The 24,810-nt window shown below is 46.3% G+C and overlaps 1 protein-coding gene across 2 annotated transcripts in view; it reads left to right on the forward strand.

Moving 5' to 3' along the window:
- Positions 1–19,397, forward strand: part of VPS37D (VPS37D subunit of ESCRT-I) — a 55,134-nt gene extending 35,737 nt beyond the window's left edge. For both annotated transcript variants that reach the window (XM_030185619.1, XM_030185620.1), the window contains exons 3-4: positions 2,011–2,093; positions 18,267–19,397. In XM_030185619.1, the coding sequence (XP_030041479.1) occupies positions 2,011–2,093; positions 18,267–18,746 (563 nt within the window). In that variant the 3' untranslated portion in view covers positions 18,747–19,397. The remainder of the gene's footprint in view (positions 1–2,010; positions 2,094–18,266) is intronic.
- Positions 19,398–24,810: the final 5,413 nt, after the last annotated feature.

Consider the following 24,810-nt stretch of genomic DNA (forward strand, 5'->3'; position numbering starts at 1 on the left):
CTTGCCATCACTCAGGACTATTTCAGAGTCTCTTTAGAAGAGCAGCCCATAAGCCATTATATACCCTTCCCATCACACAAAGGACCACCTCATATATCACCCAATCAGCAATCCTGCAAGTACATAGGAGACCTGTGATAGGGCCTTAGTGTCCTTGCCACACCTCTGCTTAGTAACAAACAGTTGGAGTTGGGGGGGGGGGGTCTGGTCTGTTTATTTGTAACCAATGTTGCCAGGTGGGTGGTTTTCCGCGACCTGCCGCGGGAAATTTTTGCCCGCGGCGGGTTGCGGTTTTTTGGGCTCCTTTTGGGTCTTTTGGGCGGTTTTAAAAGCGGTTTTTTCGGGGGCGGGGTTAGTGACGTTTTGGGCGGGGCCGATGATGGGGGAGGTGGGGCCAATGACGGCGGGGGCGGGGGTGATGACGCGGGGGTGGGGGTGTCAGGGGCGGGGTTTGACTTTGGGTGGGTTTTGGGCTGGATTTGGGCTCGATTGGGTGGGAAAAATTTTTTCCACCTGGCAACCCTGTTTGTAACAAGACAGTTGGTTGGGATGTCATGGCAATGGTCTTGTCAGTTTGTGGTCAGCCAGAAATTCCTGTCTTGCCACTCAGTGGAAACTCACAGAAATAAGCAGACCCAAAAGAAAAGGCCAGAAAATTCCAGAACAGAGGTTTAAAAAAGAGATAGAGCGACAGGACTCGCAGTAATTGTTTTGTTTTTTTAACCGCAGGAGCAAGGCTCTTTACCGCTCCCGCTAGTAGTAAAATGCAGACTCAGAGAACAGAACTGTTCTCTGAGTCTGACGTCCTGCACGTACAACGTGCAGGACGTCAGCAAACAAATTGAAGAGCAGGAAGGACTGAGAAGACGTCAGCTGGCGGGGAGTGGGATCCCCTGCCAGCAAAAGTAAAGGTAGGCGGGGGCGGGTTCGCCGGGAGGGGGGTCCGGGGGTGAATCTGCGGGGGCCCCGGCCCCCTCAGGCCCCACGTAGCTACGCCACTGCTGTAACCACCTTGAGTATTGCGTTCAGTTCTGGTCACTATATCTCAAAAAACATAATAGTGGAATTAGAAAAGGTTTAAAGAAGAGCGACCAAAATGATAAAGGGGGTGGAAGTCCTTTCCTATGAGGAAAGGCTAAAGAGGTTAGGGCTTTTCAGCTTGGAAAAGAGACGGATCAGGGAAGATATGATTGAGGTCTACAAAATCCTGAGTGGTGTAGAATGAGTAGAAGTAAATCGATTGTTTTACTCATTCCAAAAGTACAAAGACTAGGGGATACTTGAGAAAGTTAAATGGAAATACTTTTAAAACAAATAGGAGGAAATATTTTTTTCACTCAACAAATAGTTAAGCTGCTGTGGAACTCTTTGCTGGAGGATATGGTAACCAGTGGTTAGCGTATCTGGGTTTAAAAAAGGTTTGGACAAATTCCTGGAGGAAAAGTCCATAGTCTGCTATTGAGACAGACCTGGGAAGCAACTGCTTGCCCTGGCATTTGTAGTATGGAGTGTTGCCACAATGCGGGTTTCTGCCAGGTACTGTGACCTGGCTTGGCCACTGTTTGTAAAATAGGATACTGGGCTAGATGGACCATTGGTCTGACCCAGTATAGCTACTCTTATGTTCTTATGTAACCACTGGGAAATCACCTCTCGGTTTCTGAACAGTAAATATACAGTTTCTGTCATTCCTAGAGCCGGCGGCCTCAGGGAGGCAGAGCCTTTCACTTTTGACTTAATGAAGTGGCAGCAGTTCACATTTCAGCACAGAGAGCACAGATTCTGTGGCCAAGGACACTGATTTTTCCTCTGGATGAGGTTTCTCTTGAGCAGGATGGAGGTGCCTTGTAGTCCAGAGGAGCTGTGTACTGTATGAGTTTGTGAATCATGGATTGTTCTTGCATTGCATTGCATCAGGGACCTGATGTAGCTAGCACAGAATGAAAGAAAAGCTTTCAGCAAGGATAAACCTTTTTCCTGATCTGGATACTTCACATCTCTTGTTTTCAGAGATTCATTTGCAGAAGTGGAACCTTCAGGCTGCAGTGATCCACATCCAGGCTGAGCTGGACAGAGCGGAGGCAGAGTCAGAGGTGAGTCTAGTCTGTGAACTCTTGCGTCGATAGTCAACACAATTTAACCATCTGTGAGTCCTGGCCGCTTAAATTGCCTGTTCAGGACTAATTGCTAATTTTCAGCAGCATTTAGCTGGTTAGTGAAGCTGAAAATAACCAGTTAGCACTGAACTAAAAATCGGCTATTTTGGGGGTGTTCCAGGGGTGAAGTTGGCATGTAGCCAGTTAAGTGCCGATATTCATCACTTAACCAGCCAAGTTTGTTTATAATGGAGAAAAATTCATGGACACTATGCAGATTGTAATAATTCTTTATTATTCATGAATAAAAAAGATTTTGAAGTAAATAACTAGCCAAGTTAATCGCATAAATAGGACCTCATAAAAGTCAGTCGTATCTTTATGTAGTAACCCATAGCCGGTTGACACCCAGATGCTCAAAACGAATCGCATGCAAATGAGCTGCTCGCTGCTTTTGCAAACAGGCTCATTTGCATGTGATAGGGGGAAGCCAGTCGGTCAGCTGAGCATGCGCAGAGCAGCCAATCGCTAAGCATAGCTCCTCTGTGCATGCCACAGATGGCTTTCATACACGCAGATTGCAGTAGAAGTAGTCTTTTTTTTTTTAATTGGATTTTTGTGCAAGCACAAGCACCAGGTTTTTTTGGATACGGGTGGCAGTGTCTAGATGGCGGCGGGTGGAGCAGTGCTGGCGAGGAGGGCACCGGGGCGCAGTTGCCAGCCACCCACTCCCCGCCGATGGAGTTCCGCTGAACCTGCAGTGTTTGCTTGCTCAAATAAGTTTTTCTTTCTTTCGCTGTGCTTTAACCCTCCATCCATTCCCAATTTCTTGATCACATCTGGCGGGCAACCCCCGGTACAAGCGAAATTTAGAAACTTTGGATAAGGAGGTGGCTGCCTACTTTTTTTGGATACGGGAGGCAGCGTGTAGATGGTGGCAGTGGTGGGTGGGGCAGGGAGGGCACCGGGGCGGAGGTGCCGGCCACCCGCTCCCCGCCGATGGAGTCCTGGAGCCTGCAGTGTTCAGATAAGTTTCTCTTTCTTTCGCTGTTCTTTAACCCTCCTTCCATTCCCTGTTTCCTGATCACATTTGGCAAACAGCCATCAGTACAGGCGAAAATTAGAAACTTCAGATAAGAAGGTGGCTGTCTAGTTTATAATCATATCTTGCATTTATTTTCCAGGAAAAGCACAAACATAGTCTAATAATACCTCAAATGGAAAACTGTAATAATTTTCACAGCTCTGACGGGCTGTTGATTCTTTCCTCCACTTCAGCTGTCATTCTAGGCAGTACCGGCAGCTCCTGACCACCCGTTAAATTTTCCATGGTAAAAGTAGGAGCTGCTTCTGTGCTTCGTTTGGAAAACGGTTGAGGTTTTGCATGCACATTTATATACTAATTAGCTCATTATAATAGCTTTGCATACAATTTTCGTTAGCTGCTATGGTGACAGCAAAAGAACTCGGAGAACCCTTTTGGGCATATCTCTCTATACTCCTTGCTCACTAAACCAGCTAGATCTATTGTGAAAACCATGCTGCTGGCTTGATAAGTTTTGTGCATCTGGGTCTAAGTGTACTTAACTGACTATGCGTTAGCCAGCTGGACAAATCTGGAAATTTGATGCCAGTGCCTGGACATGGCCTGACATTGAATTTCCAGGTTTAGCACCAGCAACAGTTAGCAAAATGCTGATTACCACCGGCTGAATATTGGGCCCTCTGTGTATTAGGGCAAGGACTACACTGCTGAAAGTATTGTTTTTCCAGTGTCAACGCTATAGGAAAGTCCTGGCTTGAGGCGCTTCCCTTCCATACAGGATAGGTGCTGTTGCATCACTAGAAGTCCTGTCCTTTTAGGAGGTGCTGTTCTTCCAGTGCTGATGCTCTGGTGCAGTACTGGGGTGGTGGTGTCCTTCCAGTACCAGCACTGATGGGGGGTGACAGCTGAAGGGTGGAGAGAAGAGCTGGTAAGGGGAGTGATGGGCAATGGAATGGAACTTGATTCTGTGGAGGAGATGAGAGAGGTTGAAAATTGGGGAGGGACTGAATTAGGAGTGAAAGGGAAAATAGAAAGAGGGGAAGGGGTGAGTGACAGGGAAGGAGCTGGGACTGAGGAGGGAATGAGAGGCAGTTCCTAGAACAAGGTAAATAGGGAGGATGGAGATGGAGCACTTGGGGTGGCAGGGCAGCCAGAACTCCTACCAAACTTGGCAGTCAGTGGCAATGTCCCTGGGCCAACAATGATGCCAACACACCACATATTCTCAGTTTGATCACACAAGCGTGAAAACTGAGAATGTGTGGGGTGCCACCTGCATCAATGGCTCCAGGACAATGCCATTGACTGCAGAACTTGATAGGAGTTCTGGCCACCAAGGATGAAGTCTTCAGCTAAGGTGTTTGTATTTTGAGAAGGGGTGACCGGGGGAAGGATGGGAGAGAGAATTTTGTGACCGCCACTTTGGACTCAGGCCCATCCAAAATTGGCAGTCTGGCTACACTACTGGTACTAGGGAGTGGGTAGCAGAGCAAAATAAGAAATACTGACTGAAATACACAACTGCATATACTAGCAGCTTCACATACGTCTGCACTAAAGTGTGGAATTCTCTACCAAAAGAACTAAAACTCATGAACAACTACCTCACATTTAGAAAACACTTAAAAGCCCACTTCTTCAGAAAATTCTTTTCCAACGACAAACTCACTTAACCAACCACACAACCAGTCAACACTCCATAAGCATGACTACAGACTGAACGCATCAAACTTGCATTGTTCCACTACCAGAACAAGGCTTCATACGACTATATAACATGTAACCGGTTCACTTTAAGTTAACTGTAAGCCACATTGAACCAACCACTAGGGAGGAAAATGTAGAATACAAATTCAATAAATCAATCAATCAATCAATCAGGGAAGGCATGAGAACAGAGAGGTAATGTTAAGGCTTGGGGTGGGGAGGAGTGAGAATTGGAAATTGAAAGCTGGTAAGAAGTGAAAAGAGGTGGCAAAATAAGACTGACCATGGGGAGGGACGATGAAGGAGAATGAAAGAGATGGGGGTAGGAATGCTTGGAAGGGGATGAGAAGAAAGGAATGGTTGAAGAAATGTGAGGGTTAGCTGGAAAGAGAGAATGAGAGTCATTGTGAGCATGGTTGGGGAGTAGGGAGAATGGCATTGAGGCAGCAAGAAAGAGGCAAATATCAAAGTAGAAGTACAAAGGAGCCAGATAGCTGGAAACTGGGAATGGGAGCCACCAAGTGGTGGTGGTGGTGGCAGGGAGAATTAGGCATGGAAGGGTTGAGACAAGTAGAATCAAGGGGAAAAGGAGGATGAAATCTACTTATAAGTAGATAGATAGATAGATAGATAGATAGATAGATAGATAGATAGATAGATAGATAGAGAGGAAAAGGAAAGATAAATTTCAAATGAAGGGGAGGAAATGAAGAATGCAGGAGAGGGGAGGGAAAAGCAAAAAAAAAAAAAAAAAATTAGAAGAGCTTGGAAAAGAAATGAGGAGACCACCAAGAGAATACTGGAAAAGAGACCACGTCCAAGGTGATACTAATAAGATATCTGAATGACAACAGTAGAAAAAAAGCATTTGAGGCTAATTTTCCGCTTCTGTGCGGTCTTGGCACTGTACACATGGCCTGCAAACTGATTTTATCCATCGAGTTACTACTACTTATCATTTTTATAGTGCTACTAGACATACGCAGCGCTGTACACTGAACATGTAAGAGACATCCCCTTCTCGACAGAGCTTACAATCTAATCAAGACAGACAAGGGATTAGGGAATTACTTAAGGTGGGAATGATAAAACAGACATGGGTACTGAACAAGTGAATAGGAGTTAAAAGCTTCAAAAAGATGGGCGTTTACCCTAGATTTGAATACAGCCAGAGACGGAGCTTGATGTATTGACTCAGGAAGTCTATTCCAGGCATACAGTGCAGCAAGATAGCAAGATGAAAGAAACGGAGTCTGGAGCTGGAAGTAGAGGAGAAGGGTACTGATAACAGAAATTTACCCAGTAGACGGAGTTCCCGTGGAGGAATGTAGGGAGAGATAAGAGTGGAGAGATACTGGGAAGCTGAAGAATGAATACTCTTTGGATATCCTATGGTGGCTGGTGTCATGAGGATTCTTTCAGAGGCTCCCCTCACCACATCCCTGCATGTACTTTTCCTCACTTGTTTTCCCATAAAGAATCCTTTTGGAAATGGAAGCAAGTGTTCCTGTCGTAATAAAGGGGTGACATGGTCGTATTAGACTAACTTCAACTCAGGAATGGGCAAAAAAAAAAAAATCTCTGCCTGAAGTCAGACAAAATAGAGATTCTTTGGGTACCCAACAAAAGTAAATGCTCAATTTCATTAAAACTGGGCATGCGCAGGAGGGAGGGGGAAGCAGGGCAGGTAGCGCGGCGGCAAATATCGTCATGCAGAAAGCTGCTGGCGGGGCTTGGTGAGTCCCGCCAACAAAATTGAGGGGGCCTAGGCCCTTCTCCCCTCCCCGTGGCTATGCCACTATCCCCATCTGTATATCTGAATGGCCCCTTGGCTACATAGTCAGCTGTATTGTAGAAAAACATTAACATCATATCTATTATTATTTGAATATTCTAATTTGTGCTTATTATGTGTTTCATTGGTATTATGCTGACATCGTGTTATTTGAATGTTCTTCCGTGCCGTCTATTATGGTATTGTTTGTATTGTACTGACATTGGTCATATTTGTGTGGTATGATTGTTGTACAGTTCTGCTAAGTGTATTCATTTCTGATACTGTTTCACGTTAGTCCTATTATTAGGTTTCAGTTTGCTGTTTCCAAGTTTACCTCATTTAGGGCTTGTTTTACAAAGCCACGCTGGCGATTCCCACGTGGTAAATGAGAGGAAGCCCATAGGAATTGAATGGGTTTCCCCTCATTTGCTGCATCAAGAATCAGCAGTGCGGCTTTATAAAAGAACCCCTTAAATTTGGTCAAATTACTATCGTTATGCTGTTAACAAAACTGTAAGTGTTATGTTAAACTGCTGCACCCCTGCTGTACTCTTCCATGGGTGAATCTCTTCATAAAGGCAGTTAAATAAATCCCAATACATAAATAAAATATGTAAGCCTTAAGAATGTATCTTTCGTAGTTTACTCAATACAGGAGGAAGCGCATTTCTGATTTGATTTCTGCAGAACTGCACTGCATCAAGAGTCTGACTTCTTGAGGTTTCCGGTTTAGTCTTAGAGGTTTCCAATTTCTGTTTCTAGCTTTTGGTAACATATATGATACTTGAAGCTGCCTTTGTTCTGCATGTATAAACAAAGGGAGGGATTCTATGCAGATCTTATCCCTCGTTCAGGTTTTCTAGTGTGAGATCTAAGACCTAGTGTAATATTTTCATAGTCCAGATTCCCGCTGTTTTGAATCCTGACAGTCAGTGTTAAAGCGTGACAGGTTTGCTACATTCATTCTGAGTATCTCTTTGCACGGTTTTGTGTTACTTAAGACGGCATCTGGTACTGCAGGAAGTTTGTGGTGTTACTGATGTGACACCAGAATAGACATTTTTTGTAGAAGCTGTAAAACAAAACTTAGCTGTGCTGTGCACCAGCCATTGGGAGTTTCCAGAGCCCCAGAATGTGTGGAACTCTTTGCCGGAGGAGGTGGTTACAGCAGTTAGCGTATCTGGGTTTAAAAAAGGTTTGCACAAATTCCTGGAGGAAAAGTTTAGTCTGCTATTGAGACAGATATTGGAAGCAACTGCTTGCCCTGGGATTTGTAGTATGGAGTGTTCCCATGATGTGGGTTTCTGCCAGGTACTTGTGACCTGGCTTGGCCATTGTTTGGAAAACAGAATACTGGGCTAGATGGACCATTGGTCTGACCCAATATGGCTACTCTTATGTTCTCCCTGTTTTTGGGGTGATGTAAAGCTCTAGCCAGTGGTGTGCTAGTAAATGTTTAACAAGAGGCTCTCTCCTCGGTCCACCTCTGCGCCCCTCGTCCACCTCTGCGCCCTCCCCCACCCCCAAATTGCAGAACTGGCTATAGCCGGGGAGAGAGCCTGGGGGGAGGGGGCAATGCATTACTCCAGGAAAAAAAAATTAAATGATCCCAGGTTCCAATCTAATTCATGTTTAATGTGAGATAAAATGCCATAAATAAGTAAGTAAATATAAACTTTTAATGTTGAGCACCTGATTCTCAAAGTGGACATATTCCAAACACTATAATGAAAATAAAATGATTTTTTTCTACCTTTGTTGTCTGGTGACTTTGTTTTTCTGATCATGCTTGCCCAGTATCCGATTCTGCTGCTATCTGTCCTCTTAACTCCGTATCCAGGGCTTCCTTTCCATTTATTTCTTTACTTTCCGCCTTTCTTCTTCATTTCTTGCCCTACATCCGTAAGTAAAAGCTGGGTCCTCCGCAGACTTGACTGTCCAGTGGATCTATCTTCTGCCTATTTTCTTCATCCATGTGTTTTTCTCCTCTCTTCCTTTTCCCTCATCTCATCTCCTTCCTCACTCCCCTCCATCCATGTCCAGCATTTCTTCTCTCTCCCTTCCCTCTCCTCCACCCATGTCCAGCATACCTCCTCTCCCCCCTGCCCACCTCTCCATCCACCCATGTCCAGCAACCCTCCTCTCCCCCTGCCCTCCCCTCTATCCACCCATGTCCAGCAACCCTCCTTTTCCCCCAGCCCTGTCCTCCATCCACCCATGTCCAGCAACTCTCCTCTCCCCTCCCTCCATCCATCCATATCAGCAATTCTCTTCTCTCCCCTGCCCCCCTCTATCCATCCATACCCATCGATTCTCTTCTCTCCCTTCCCCCCCTCCAGCCACCCCTACCCAGCGATTCTCTTCTCTCCTCTGCCCCCCTCCAGCCACCCATACCCAACGATTCTCTTCTCTCCTCTGCCCCCCCTCCAGCCACCCATACCCATCGATTCTCATTGCTCCCCTGTCCCCCCTCCAGCCACCCATACCCAGCGATTCTCTTCTCTCCCCTGCCCCCCCCCCCCCCGCAACACCTATCTGCTCTCTCCCCTCGCACTTCCTTGCCTCTTGCCCGTCTTCTCCGTTTAATTTTTTTTAAGCAGTGTTAACACATCAGCAGGAACAGGCTGCTTCAGCCAATCCCAGGTGCCTTCCTTCAGCGTGTTCCACCCCCGAGTGCTGAAGGGAGGCAGCCTGTTCCTGCTGACGTGTTAATTTTTCTTTTTTAAGCAGTGTTAAGCGCGGGTTCGCGCGAAGCTAAAGAAGAGAGGTTTGGGGGGGGGGGGGAGGAGGAGAAACAAGAGAAGAAGTGCTGCGTGTGACGGTGTGAGAAGGTGCCCAAAGCCACAGGGGATGCCGTCGACACTGCCAGGTGGGGACCAGAGCCCAAATTTTGGGAGCCGGTTGTTAAAGTAGCTTCTTTAACAACCGGCTCCCAAAATTCTGAAAAAAGTAACAACCGGCTCTCGCGAGCCAGCTCCAGCACACCACTGGCTCTAGCCCTAACCCTAGGAGGGCGTTTATGCCAGATGTAACTGAATACCTTCCGCTTTAACTTTACAAACAAAATCTTTGCTACCAGAAGGGCTAGGCCATAAATAGGTACATCAACTTTGGTAACAGCATCATCTTAACCATATTTTTATTCTCCCCACCCATAATATGTGAAGTCCCTCCCTCCAGTCCTCAAAACGTTCCTCCACTTTGGAAGGAAGATTTCCCGCATGTACATCAGTTATATTCTGTGTCAAATCAATACCAAGATACCGAATACGATGTGGAGCCCAGCAAAATGGAAACCATCGTTGCAAGGATGTTGCTATTTCAGTATCTATAGTAATATTAAAAATTTCTGATTTTTGTCATATTTATCTTAAAGTCTACTTCAAAAACAGGGGATAAACTATTCACAACCAGAGCACTCAATGTATTTACTCTCTTATTTACTGTGCTCCAGACATGTATTTATATATCAAAATCATTTTATTGTAACAAATCCCTACCAACTTACATATCACTAATTACTGAGTCAGTTCAATCCCCTATGAGTATTGTACATATCAAATTGTTATACACACATTGTGAACATATCACGACTGATCATCACATTTGAGCAATGTTATCTTATACTGTCTTCACATTCTAGTGAAATATTGCATATGTGGGTTTCACACAATTTAAATTCAATTACTGCCAGCGTACTGTCAGCGTACACACACAAAGTGTTAAAGATGCATGCCTTCAGTGCATCTTTCTGATAAAAACCACTGTGAGCAACTGTCACTCCTCACTTTACTTCGAGACCCAGCTGTAACTATTGATAATTCCAATCAGGGCTCCCATGTGCCACAACAAACTGTTATACAAACATATCAGTCCTTGATGAAAAATCGCTCTTTGTTCAGAATTGGCGATTTCATGACAAACTTTACATCCTCAAGAAATTGTGTTCCCACATGATTTCATTCCAAAAAATGCTCTAACTTGCCATGAATGGTTTCAACGCACTCTCCTTTCAATAATAATCCACCATACGGGAGAACTTCCTTCAGTACAAATAAAAATGAAAAAAGCCCCAAGAACTCCTCTGTTCCTCAGATCTTCCCCGTTCCTCAATGCGTGACCGCATTTTGTAGTGCTCTTCTTCAGGAGGAACTACTTCTGATATATTCTGCAAACACCCAACAACACTAATCATCATTCATAGATGACCATATCAATGTAAACTTCATTTAATCATACAACATATTGATACTACTTGTAGCTGCTTACCAATGAGACTACCATCCAGCCAAAGTCTCGGATATCCTATCCTCAGGCTTCATGCCCTCACATTCTACTACCGGGGTTAAATACTTATATCCTAGCCATACCCCTCCCAACCCTTAAAGGGAAATGTACCTTAAATCCACTCAGCCTCCATGTTTAGTCCATTCGGGGCCACCGTATTCCAAGAAAAAATGTACTGCTGCTCAATCCTCAGTAATATCACCTCCTCTAGGCAGTGTCAACTGAAACAAGACCACACATTTAAGATCCTCCAGCAAATGATTCTTTAACAACCAATGGGACACCAAAGGAGCCTCTTTCCTTTGATGTCTAATGTTGCAAATATGCTCAGCCAGTCTTTGTTTCAGTTGATGTGTCCAATATAATACAATGATCAGGGGCACATAATGAAGTACACAACTTGATCACTAGTACATGAGGTCCTGCTCTTTAAATAAAATTTCTTGGAGGACCCCAAGTAGAGAGGTGTGGTAGCCGTGTTAGTCCACTTTTAAAGGTAATCAATAGAAATAAAACATGGAAAAGAAAATAAGATGATACCTTTTTTATTGGACATAACAATACATTTCTTGATTAGCTTTCGAAGGTTGCCCTTCTTCGTCAGATCGGAAATAAGCAAATGTGGTAGATGACAGTATATACAAGTGAAACATCAAAGCATTTCAGTGACAGTCTAACAGGGTGGGGGTGGATAGGAGATATGCATGGGAACATCAAAGCATTTCAGTGATAGTCTAACAGGATGGGGGTGGATAGGTGAGAGGAGGGTGACAAACAGAGCAATACAACTTTATGGTTTATAATGGGCTAGAAAACCCAGATCCTTGTTAAGTCTTGTCTATTGGGTGTCAAAATATTCAATCATTCTGACTTCAAAGGTCTTACGTTCCTGTGTTGTTTTAAAGTTACCTTTCAGGATTCTTACTATGAAATCACTGGTACAGTGTTCTGGTTTTGTCAAGTGCTGCCCCACAGGGGTGGAATCCTGGCAGGTACTGGCATTCTTCATGTGATGTCTATGTAAATTAAATCTTGTCTTTAGCATCTGGCTTGTTTCTCCAATATAACATCCTTCGTCACATTTTTTACACTGAATGATGTATACCACATTGGAAGATGAGCATGTAAAAGATTCCTTTATGTTGAATATTTTTCCTTTGTGAATGACTGTGGGGTCCTGTGAAATGTTTTGGCATAGCTTGCAGCTGGATATATTGCAAGGATGTGTGCCATTCTCTTCTTTTTGAGTCTGTGTTGGGAGTTTACTTCTGATTAGCTTGTGTTTTAAGTTGGGTGGCTGTCAGAAAGCAAGCACTGGTGGGGATGGGAATATCTCTTTCAGTAATTCATCCTCCTGGAGTAGAGGCTGAAGATCTTTTATGATTTTTCTTAAATTTTCCAGCTCTGGGTTGTATGTCACTATAAGGGGGATTCTGTCTGTGGCTTTTTTTTCTTTGTACTGTAGCAGATTTTCCCTGGGTGTTTTGAGGGAGGAGGCAATATTTTTGGAGATGATTTTAGGGTTGTAGCCTTTCCGTTCGAAGGATGCAGTCAGGATTTCAAGGTGTCTGTCTCTGTCCCTTGGGTCAGAGCAGATACGGTGGTATCTTGTGGCTTGGCTGTAAATAATGGATCTCTTTGTATGTGAAGGGTGCAGGCTCGGCGCTTACTTCATTTTTCCCTTCTCTCTCTCTCAGCTCTGGTCCCACCCTCATTTCCTGTTTCCGCAAGGGCGGGACCAGAGCTGAGAGAGAGAGAAGGGAAAACTGAAGTAAGCGCCGAGCCTGCACGCCTTTTACCGCTGCTGCCGGCCGCCTTAACCCCGACGAGGTAAATGAAGATGGCTTTTAAAATTCGGAGGGAGGGGGCCTGGAACTCGGAGGAAGGGAGGGACGACGACCCTGGAACTCGGAGGGAGGGAGGGAACGAACGTCCGGTGGGTGAAATATTGGGGGTGCTCAAGCACCCATGGCGCCTATGATTGCCTGCCTCTGGCAGCTGAGTGTTTGGAGCAATCTTTCCCTTGTGACTGTTTTTATTCTTTTTGCTGTACTACTTCCTGTATTACAGAGCACTGTCCCTTTCTGTGCTGGGTGTGTGTTAGGCTCCGCACTCCGTTTTGCGGACTTTTCCCTTCCCTGTCTGCTGAGGGTCTCTGCATACAGTATCTTATATTACAGTCCCTCATCTTCTTTGTGTGTGGTGGGCTACAGCTTGACGTGTTTCTGTGTATACTTCCCTTTCTCTTTGATTACCAGCACGGAAGGTGTTGCTGGTGCTCCGGACCCCTTGTTTAGTCTCTTTCTCCCCTCCCTAAGTATGAGTCGGTTCCAGTTAGGCCGTGAGGCCCGCATGCTTGAATTCTGAGTGAATCGGTTCCCGATAGGCCGTGAGGCCCGCCAGATTGCCCTATCTTCCCTTTTCTGGAGGTGCAAGTTGGTTGCTGCAGGGCTTGGTAGCTGGGGTGGCGTATAGTACCTGTTCGGTCCATCCTAGGCCTTGGCCTAAAAGCTATACTAGGCCACTGCCTAGGCTCTAGGGCTCACGACCAGCCTGACACTTTTCAGAGAGCAAGGTGACAGACGGGCCTTTCTTTCCAGTAACAGAAACCAGCCCGCAGCCAGGTCCGCCCAGTGATGGGGCCCTGGTCCATATCCAGCCGGTTATTGGGGGCAGACTGTCCCTATTCCTGGTGGAGTGGACCAGGGTAACATCCGATGAATGGGTCTTGGAGGTTATCAGAGATGACTACAAGTTAGAATTGGCTTGTCCGATAGTAGACTGTTTTCTGGAATCTCCTTGCAAATGTCCTGCCAAGGTGTGGGCCATTCGACACACCCTCCTCAACTTACAACAGCTGGGTGCCGTCCAGCCTGTACCCCCAGCAGAAAGAGGGTGCAGTCGATACTCCATTTATTTTGTGGTGCCAAAAAAAGGCGGTTCTTGGCAACCCGTCTTTGATCTTAAGTGCATCAGCAAGTCCTTACAGGTTCGGCTTTTCTGCATGGAAACCCTCCGATCGGTGATTGCAGCGGTACAGCAAGGGAGTTTTTGACCTCTCTCGATCTCAAAGAGGCCTATTTACACATTCCAATCTGGCCTCCCCACAGGCGCTTTCTTCACTTTGCAGTGCTCGGGCGTCATTTTCAATTCAAATCAATGCCCTCTGGCCTAGCCACAGCACCTCGGACCTTTTCCAAGGCGGCCTATCTCAGGAAGGAAGGGATTCAGGTCCATCCCTATCTAGACGACTGGCTTGTGCAGGTGTCTTCTTTCGAGGAGAGTCGGTAGGCAACCGACAAAGTGGTCGGGTTGCTTCAGTCGCTTGGTTGGGTGATCAACTTCCCGAAGTGTAGCCTAACACCTTCCCAAACGCTGGAATACTTGGGGGCGTGCTTCAGTATCTAAATAGGGATAGTTTCTCTTCCTTCAGCTCGAGCACAGCAGTTACAGGCTCAGTTACGAGCACTGTTTCAAACTCCGAACCCGCAGGTTCCATGGCCTCCACCTTGGACGTGGTAAAGTAGGCCAGAGCTCACATGCACCCCCTCCAGTGGCACCTTCTGAGCCGTTGGTCTCCGCTCTCTGAGGATTGCGAGGTTCGGGTGACATGTTCGGCCCATCTTCACACAGTCTGCACTGGTGGTTCATTCAAAAGAATCTGGTGTTGGACATTCCTCTGGCAACCCCGGACTGGAAGATAGTGACCATGGATGTGTCACTGTCTGGCTGCGGGGCTCATTGCCTGCAACAGATGGCCCAGGGCGTTTGGACTTTGACGGAGGCGTCATGGTCCATCAACCGCTTGGAGTTACGGGTGATTCATCTGGTCCTTCTGGAGTTTCTGTCTCTTCTCCGCAGTTGCCCAGTTCGAGTTCTTTCAGACAATGCGATGGCGGTCGCCTACATAAACCATCAGGGGGGCACCAGGAGTGCACCCCTAATGCGCGAGGCGACTCTGATCTGCCGTTGGGCAGAGACTCATCTCTCTTTCTTGACAGCGGCTCATATAGCAGGGTCACAGTCACCACCAGTTGGAGCCGGGGAAGTGGACGCTGTCCCCTCTGGCCTTCGATCAGATAACTGCCCGTTGGGGGATGCCAGAAATAGACTTAATGGCCACTGCATTCAATGCGAAGGTTCCCCGTTTCTTCAGCAGGGGATGAGAGCTGGGCTCAGAAGGCATCGATGCCCTTCTTCAACCTTGGCCCAGGGGCCTGCTCTATGCCTTTCCCTTGTGGCCAATGATGGGCAGGTTACTGACTCGCTTTGCCAGTCATCCCGGTCGAGTGATCCTAGTGGGCCCGGATTGGCCCAGATGACCTTGGTACGCAGATGTGATCAGGCTTCTGTTCGATCGTCCTTTTCTGCAACTGACACAGCACGGTCTCCTGCTGCAGGGGCAGTCACAGTGGAGGATCCCTCCCCCTTTGGTCTTACGGCCTGGCCCTTGAAAGGGCGAGGTTGAGAAGAAAAGGGTATCTGGACACGGTTATCGCTACGATGCTGTAGGCTCGGAAAAGATCCACCTTGATAGCTTATACCAGGGTGTGGCGTACCTTCGATTCGTGGTGTGCAAGTTCGGGATTGTCAACAGCTTCAGCTTCAATATCGGTTATCCTCGCATTTCTTCAGGAGGCTGTACAAAAATTACTCTCGTTGAGTTCTCTTAAGGTGCAGGTTGCAGCTCTGGCATGTTTTAGAGGCCAGCTTCAGGGGGCATCCATCACCTCCCACCCGGATGTGGTTCGTTCCTTGAGGGGTGTAAATCGTTTGCACCTCCTCACATGCCAGTTCTGCCATCCTAGAACCTTAATTTAGTTCTCAAAGCGCTTCAGCGTCCTCCTTTCGAACCCTTATTGGGGATTACGATTAAGGATCTCACCTTGAAGGTGATTTTCCTTGTAGCCATTACTTCCGCTCGATTAATTTCAGAGTTGCAGGCCCTTTCTTGCAGAGACCCCTTCCAGCGTTTTACAGAGGCGGGGGTATCGATTAGGACAGTTCCTTCATTTTTGCCCAAGGTGGTTTCTCGTTTCCACTTGGGGCAGTCCCTGTATTTGCCGGCCTTCCGCCGGGAAGATTACTCTGAGCAATTCCGAGCTCTTCGCTGCCTTGACGTGAGATGGGCTCTTCTCAGGTAGTTGGAGGTGATGAATGAATTTCGACTTTCTCACTATCTCTTCGTCCTTTTTGGAGGCAGTAAGAAGGATCATATGGCATCCAAGGACACCATAGCCCATTGGTTGCGGGAGGCCTTCTGTTTGGCATACGTGGCATTGGGCAAGCAAGCCCCTTTTGCAAGTTTGTGCTCATTCTACATGAGCTCAAGCTTCCTCCTATGCAGAGTCCCGTTTGGTTTCTCTGGAAGATATCTGTAGGGCAGCTACATGGGCTTCAGTCCATACATTCACTCGTCATTATCGGGTGGATGTGGCAGCTCATCAAGATGCGGTGTTTGGCTCGTCGGTGATTTCTGCAAGGTTGGGGGTGTCCCGCCCTACTTGAGGACTGCTTGGGTACATCCCACAAGTCTCTGGATTGATCTGTGGGACACCATGGAAGGAAAAATTAATTCTTACCTGATAATTTTCTTTTCATTAGTCCCAACAGATTAATCCAGAGACCCCCCCACTGGGTTTACTGTCTGCGGTTTGGTTGCGGTTGGTTAGTTTTTTTCGGGTTCCGTTCTGAATGTTCCTTCGTTTGATTAAAAAATAAAATAAATAAATATAGAAGTGGTGGAAGTATATTGGGCAATTGGTCTGACAATGTCAGGAGAGTTTTCTGTTGTTTCCATTCTACTGCTTTGGTATCATTCATACTGAGGTTCAGCTGGCTGCGCAGATCCACATATAGCAAACCTTGGAGGTTCTCTCTATCTCCACCTGCTGGTAGAGGGACACAACCCACAAGTCTCTGGATGAATCTGTTGGAACTAATGGAAAGAAAATTATCAGGTAAGAATTAATTTTTCCAGTCTCATGTATCAGAAAGAACAGGTGACATGGAGCAGGAGATGGAACTTTATTTAGGAGCAGTTCTGTACTTTTATTATTTGTGATTTTTTAAAATTGTGAGTAATAGTTTGTTTTATATATGATTATGTATGTTTTATTTGTGGCCCACCTTGGTTAAGGCAGAATATAAATGAATAAAGCATTAAACCATTTAAGTACAATTTTAGGAAGAATTTTGGAAGGTTTTTTTATATGTACATGTCACACAGCCCAGCATTTAACTTCAAAATAAAGTTGTTTTCCCTATTTCTGTATTTTCCTCTCATTTTTACATTATAATCTCTTTTGTTTTTAGCGTTTCTGTCTTTTTTCCTTTTTTTTTTTGTTTTGACAACTTTATTGAAGAAATTTAGTCAACATTCAACAGCATAATTCAGCATGCCAACCATTCCCCAAACCCAACCCTCCCCTCCCATCCCCTTTCTCTCTTGATGTCATCCCCAAAATGTAGGATAGTTTCCTCTTCTCCCCTGTACACATAATTTTTCTGTCTTTCCCAATTCCATTAGTTCTTTTTCCATCTCTCTCTTTCACCTCTTAACTTTCATATTACTAACCCTATTTTTCTTTTCCATATCTCTGTCCTCTCCCATCACCTCCCCTCATTGCATCTCCAAGCCCGGTCATCCCCATACTCTGTGCCATCACCCTTTCTGCTGGCCCTGTCCTCTGTCATCACTCCAGACCTCCATTTCTGAACACCTCCTTAGTTCCTACTCTGCCTCTCTCTGGGTCTCTTTCTTAATTTGTCATGCCTGTCCCAAGTTCCATCCCTCCCTCTCATTCCTTTAGCATCTAGCTACTCGCCCATGCTTACTGTCCGCAGCTCTGCCTTCTTTGTTCTGTAGTACATGCACTTCCAGATTAGAAAGGAAACAAGGTTCTGTGGTGGAGAAATGACTGTGGCCCATACAGGGAAAGGAAGAGGTGAAAGAGTGATCGACTTCCACTAGCTGCAGTCCAATATGCATAAATGTTGATCACCCATAAAATATTAGCTCCAGAGAACTCTATAATTCCTTGTTTATTAGTATTATTCTATGCCAGGGCTTCCCAAATCTGTCCTTGGGACCCCATAGCCAGTGAATTTCCAGGATATCCACCACGAACATGCATGAGATAAATTTTATACACTGGGCCTCCAAAGTATGCAGATTTACTTCATGCATATGTATTGCAGATATATAGGAACCTAACTGGCTATGGAGTCACCAGGACGGTTTTGGGAGACTCTGTCCAAGGCCTTAATATTTCCTCCTCTTCTATTTTCAGTTAGTTAATGTGTAAGTCTTGCATTATGTCTCAGTGTTTCTTCCGATCCTGTCTTTTCACAGGCTCAAGTGGAGAGGTTTCTGGAAGGTACTGTCTCTCTTAATAGCTTCCTGGAGACATTTCAAAGTGGCAGAAAAGGTGTGCACCTGAGAAAATGCCAGCTGGAGAAACTGCAGGAAGTTCTTCTAAGGAACCAGAGAATCCAACATTCGCTTCAAGCAAGACTGAATATTGCAGCTTCTCAAAGCTCACGTGTGTGTAGGGTACCAGTTAGTCAGCACTCAGCAGCACCTAGGACCTACAGATTAACACCAGCGTTTCTCATCTCTTCTGATAAAGCGGCTCCTTTCCCTCTACCTTCAGCCCCTCCATACAGAATCCTCCCACCCTTGGGTACTCAAGTAGACCAGTGCCGGGTTTCTCAGCCACGTGCCCAGTCTTTAAACCTTCCACACGGCCTGGTGGCATATATCCCACTCGTAAGCCCCAAACCTTACAAGTCCAACTATGCAGACAAACTGTATCAGCCACCACATAGATAACTAGCCATCAGGGGAAGATGGACAGTGGCTCCCTTCAAAAATATTGCGAGAGCCATCTAGCCTTTTAAAGCCAGAGCATCCTCCAGAGGCAAAGCCCTCCAGAGTGATTAAATTAGACCATGCTAAAGCCAGAGACCTGTTCAGACCTGTGACTTTTTCACAGACAGGTCTCTTCAGAAACAGAATCCTTCAGAGCCAGGGACCTCTTCTGCACTTGTTCACACCTGACCCATGAATACCACCTCCTGTTTCAGGTCCCTATGAAAAGGATCCATGTAGTACTTAGGACTAAAATCAGAAATGTGCAGACACATTTCAGTAATGGCTGTGTGACCTGCATCTGTAAGAATTGGACCCAGTCACCTAGAATATTCAGAAACAAAGATGAATAAATAAAAACAAACATTTATAGAGTGATATATTTTTATTGGACCAACAATAAATGCATTTCTTGAATAGTTTCAGGGTAGAAATCCCCCTATCTTTATTTTGGTATAGTCCCTTTACTCCCACCACGTAATATATGTAGGCAATCTTATTAGCAAACCAGTGCTGATATGCAAAACCTCATTAATATATATTTTTAAATAATGATTTTTCAATAAAGTTGGTGACCTCATCGGTGCAACTTGCTTGTGTCTTCACACTGTTGCAAGATAAACCTGCAGTGCCGATATTTGGTGCGTTGCCCGCTGAGCATTGGGGAGCATGCATTTGCGTGCTCATTGCATTCAGAGCTGGCCAGTACGTTGTTACATATAGAGAGAGGTGTGACCAGCAGAAGAAAAGAGGTGTTGATGCAAGTCGTTGGTGAGGCCCCACCTGGAGTATTGTGTTCAGTTTTGGAGGCCGTATCTTGCTAAGGATGAAAAAAGAATTGAAGCGGTGCAAAGAAAAGCTACGAGGATGGTATGGGATTTGCGTTACAAGACGTATGAGGAGAGACTTGCGGACCTGAACATGTATACCCTGGAGGAAAGGAGGAACAGGGGTGATATGATACAGACGTTCAAATATTTGAAAGGTATTAATCCGCAAACGAACCTTTTCCGGAGATGGGAAGGCTGTAGGGCATGAAATGAGATTGAAGGGGGGCAGACTCAAGAAGAATGTCAGGAAGTATTTTTTCACGTAGAGGGTGGTGGATGCTTGGAATGCCCTCCCGCGGGAGGTGGTGGAGATGAAAACGGTAACGGAATTCAAACATGCGTGGGATAAACATAAAGGAATCCTGTGCAGAAGAAAGGGATCCTCAGGAGCTTAGCCTAGAATGGGTGGCAGAGCTGGTGGTTGGGAGGCGGGGCTAGTGTGGGCAGACATATACGGTCTGTGCTGGAGCTGGTGGTTGGGAGGCGGGACTAGTGCTGGGCAGACTTATACGGTCTGTGCCGGGGCTGGTGGTTGGGCGGCGGGGATAGTGCTGGGCAGACTTATACGGTCTGTGCCAGAGCCGGTGGTGGGTGGCAGGGATAGTGCTGGGCAGACTTATATGGTCTATGCCAGAGCTGGTGGTTGGGAGGCGGGTTTGGTGGTTGGGAGGCGGGGATAGGGCTGGCCAGACTTATACGGTCTGTGCACTGAAGAGGACAGTACAAATAAAAAAAGTAGCACATATGAATTTATCTTCTTGGGCAGACTGGATGGACCGTGCAGGTCTTTTTCTGCCGTCATCTACTATGTTACTATGTGGTGGCCAGCTCTGATCATCGAGCGGGAGCAAACAGGCGCTAGTAGGGCGCTATTTCTAGCACCTTTGTTTGCTTTTGATCATCTGGACATTAATATTTGCAAGAAATAATATACTAAACACATTACATAGTCAGTCTTACCATGGATTGTTTCTTATGTCCTTGCATACTTATCTCAAGACCACATATTTTGCAGCAGTGTTTGATTATTAGTTAAGTACCCACGAAAAGCTTTGCAAGAAGTGGCTATGAAATTGTACTACACAAGCAGAATCCCTTGCACATCTTATTACACCCTAGAGAACTATTTGCCAAATTTTTCAAAATTATTCATGTTTCCCTGGGGTGTTCATAATGGTATTTGATGTGCTACAGGTGTTCTTTTGCCTCCCTCTACCCCCCACTCCCCCCAAAAATCCATGGCGTCCCAGTGGGTCCCTTTCACCTCCCACACTGTCCTTTGACTCCCTTCAAAAAATCCATGGCCCAGTGGCTCTCTTACACCCCTCCTCCTCCAATAAAAAAAAACACTCTGGTAGCCTATCAGGCTTATTTTCGAAAGAGAAGGGCGCCTATCTTTCGACACAAATCGCAAGATGGGCGTCCTCCCAGAGTCGCCCAAATTGGCATAATCGAATGCTGATTTTGGGCGTCCTCAACTGCTTTCCGTTGCGGGGACGACCAAAGTTCACAGGGGGGTGTTGGAAGTGTAGCGAAGGCGTGCTTAACACATGGGCATCCTCGGCCGATAATGGAAAAAAGAAGGGCATCCCTGACGAGCACTTGGCCGACTTTACTTGGTCCATTTTTTCTTGCGACCAAGCCTCAAAAAGGTGTCTGATCTGACCAGATGACCACCGGAGGGAATCGGGGATGACCTCCCCTTACTCCCCCAGTGGTCACTAACCCCCTCCCACCCTACAACAAAAACTTTTAAAATATTTTTTGCCAGCCTCTATGCCAGCACTTCTGGCAGGCGGATCCAGGCCCACCCCCCCCTACCTGTTACACTTGTGATGGTAAATGTGAGCCCTTCAAAACCCACCACAAACCCACTGTACCCACATGTAGGCACCCTCCTTCATCCCTAACGGCTATGGTAGTGGTGTACAGTTGTGGGGAGTGGGTTTTGGGGGGCTGACCACCCAAGGTAAGGGAGCAATGCACCTGGGAGCAATTTATGAAGTCCACTGCGGTGCCCCCTAGGGTGCCCGGTTGGTGTCCTGGTATGTGAGGGGGACCAGTGCACTACGAATGCTGGCTCCTCCCACGACCAAATGGTTTGGATTTGGTCGTTTCTGAGATGGGCGTCCTCGGTTTCCATTATCGCTGAAAACCGAGAATGACCATCTCTAAGGACGACCATCTCTAAGGTCGACCTAAATGTTGAGATTTGGGCGTCCCTGACCGTATTATCAAAACGAAAGATGGACACCCATCTTGTTTCGATAATACAGGTTTCCCTGCCCCTTCACGAGGACATCCTCATAAAAACTTGGGCGCCCCGTTCGATAATGCCCTCCACGTGACACCTTGCACCTCCCCCCAACTCCCCTTCCCAAAAGAACTGTAGTGGCCTAAGTGCACTCCCCCTAAACTTCCCAAATTTCCAATCACGTCTACCTTCAGCGCCCTTTCCAAACTTCCTGACCCCCACCTCGCAGATCTTTCCTGCCCTGAAGAATCCACTAGATCACCAGGGACGCTGCCTTCAGGTATGTGCTGGGAGTGGGACCCTTCGTCTCAGGGGAGCAGGAAGGAGGTCTGTAATAGGGAGGTGGGGTGGGGTGGGGAGGATACTGTAAAAAAAAAAAAAAAAGTTAAATTTTTTAAAATGCCACTGGCTTGTGCATAGGGATGTACACAGAGGAAGTATAATAAGGGAATAACTTTTCATAGGTAGAGTAGTAATTTGTTATAAATCATAATGGTGTGTCATTTGGAGGGGCTGGTTATAGGGACACAAACCTGCTTATAATCGAATGAGAAAAACGCCCAAGTTCTGACCTAAATCGGGAGATGGACGTTTATCTCACAAAAACGAATAAAGCGGTATAATCGAAAGCCGATTTTTGGACGTTTTCAACTGCACTCCGTCACGGATGCGGACAAAGTTGATGGGGGCGTGTCAGAGGTGTGGCGAAGGCAGAACTGGGGCGTGGTTATCTGCCGAACAAAGATGGGCGCATTTCACCGATAATGGGAAAAAAGTATGCGTTTTTAGCTAGAATTTAGGACACTTTTCCTGGACCCTGTTTTTTCACGAATAAGGCCCCAAAAAGTGCCCTAAATGACCAGATGACCACTGGAGGGAATCGGGGATGACCTCCCCTGACTCCCCCAGTGGTCACTAACCCCCTCCCACCACAAAAAAATGATGTTTCACAACTTTTTATTTTCACCCTCAAATGTCATACCCAGCTCACTGGCAGCAGTATGCAGGTCACTGGAGGAGTTGTTAGGGGGTGCAGTGGACTTCAGGCAGGTGGACCCAGGCCCATCCCCCCTACCTGTTACAATTGTGCTGCTTAATGCTTATTAGTCGTCCAACCCCCCCAAACCCACTGTACCCACATGTAGGTGCCCCCCTTCACCCCTTAGGGCTATAATAATGGTGTAGACTTGTGGGCAGTGGGTTTTGAGGGGGATTTGGGGGGCTCAACACACAAGGGAAGGGTGCTATGCACCTGGGAGCTCTTTTACCTTTTTTTTTGTTTTTGTAAAAGTGCCCCCTAGGGTGCCCGGTTGGTGTCCTGGCATGTGAGGGGGACCAGTGCACTACGAATCCTGGCCCCTCCCACGAATAAATGTCTTGGATTTATTCGTTTTTGAGCTGGGCGCTTTCATTTTCCATTATCGCTGAAAAACAAAAACGCCCAGCTCACACATTGTTGAATAAAACATAGGCGTCTTTTTTCCCAAAATACGGTTCGGTCCGCCCCTTCACGGACCCGTTCTCGGAGATAAACGCCCATGGAGATAGGCGTTTTCGTTCAGTTATGCCCCTCAAAGTTATTCAAAATTGTTAAAACGCAAGAGGATTGTGAAAACTTACATGAGAACCTTAAAAGACTGGGAGACTGGGCGTCTAAATGGCAGATGACGTTTAATGCATGTGGGAAAGAGGAACCCGAACTGTAGCTACGTAATGCAAGGTTCCATGTTAGGAGTCACTGACCAAGAAAGGGATCTCGGCATTGTTGATATGTTGAAACCCCTGCTCAGTGTGCTGTGGCAGCTAAGATAGCAAATAGAATGTTAGGTATTATTAGGAAAGGAATTTATTTATTAGGATTTATTTACCGCCTTTTTTGAAGGAATTCACTCAAGGCGGTGTATAGTAAGAATAGATCTAACATGAGCTACAGGGATGTTGTAGAGAAGTTCCACCTCCAGTCAGGTAGCCCCTGTGCTACCTTGGAGGAGGGAGGTCTCCTAGAAGGAGAGCATCACCCTGGTGAAGTAGGAAGTACTCCTGTAGCCAGGACCTGCCCACCAGGGGATGTATTATCCTTTCGCACCGAGGATATATCTCCAAATGTTGCCCGGGAGGGAAAGGTTAGGACAGCTGTTGTACTTGGTGATTCGATCATTAGGCATATAGATAGCTGGGTGGCTGGTGGACGTGAGGATCGCCTGGTGACTTGCCTGCCTGGTGCGAAGGTGGCGGACCTCACGTGTCACCTAGATAGGATTCTAGATAGTGCTGGGGAGGAGTCCGCTGTCTTGGTACATGTGGGTACCAATGACATAGGAAAATGTGGGAGAGAGGTTCTGGAAGCAAAATTTAGGCTCTTAGGTAGAAAGCTGAAATCCAGATCCTCCAGGGTAGCATTTTCTGAAATGCTACCTGTGCCATGCGCAGGGCCCAAGAGACAGGCAGAGCTCCAGAGTCTCAATGCGTGGATGAGACGATGGTGCAGGGAGGAGGGCTTTAGATTTGTTAGGAACTGGGCAACATTCTGGGGAAGGGGGAGCCTATTCCGAAAGGATGGGCTCCATCTTAACCAGAGTGGGACCAGGCTGCTGGCATCGGCATTTAAGAAGGAGATAGAGCAGCTTTTAAACTAGAAATGGGGGGAAGGCCGACAGTCGCTCAAAAGAGCATGGTTCGGGATAAGGTATCTTTCAAAGATATCACCATAACAGGGAAGATAGAGTATCCTGATAGTGAGGTTGCAAAAGAGATTGTAGTAGATCGGGTATCTTTAAATAACAATAAAAATCAGACAAAAGATTGCCAATTAATACTGTCAAGTACTAAGCATGATGTACTTAGGAACAACAAACATAGTTTGAAATGTCTATATGCGAATGCCAGGAGCCTAAGAAATAAGATGGGGGAGTTAGAATATATTGCACTAAATGAAAAATTA

Source organism: Microcaecilia unicolor, chromosome 13 (genome assembly GCF_901765095.1).
Source record: "Microcaecilia unicolor chromosome 13, aMicUni1.1, whole genome shotgun sequence".
NCBI lineage: Eukaryota > Metazoa > Chordata > Amphibia > Gymnophiona > Siphonopidae > Microcaecilia > Microcaecilia unicolor.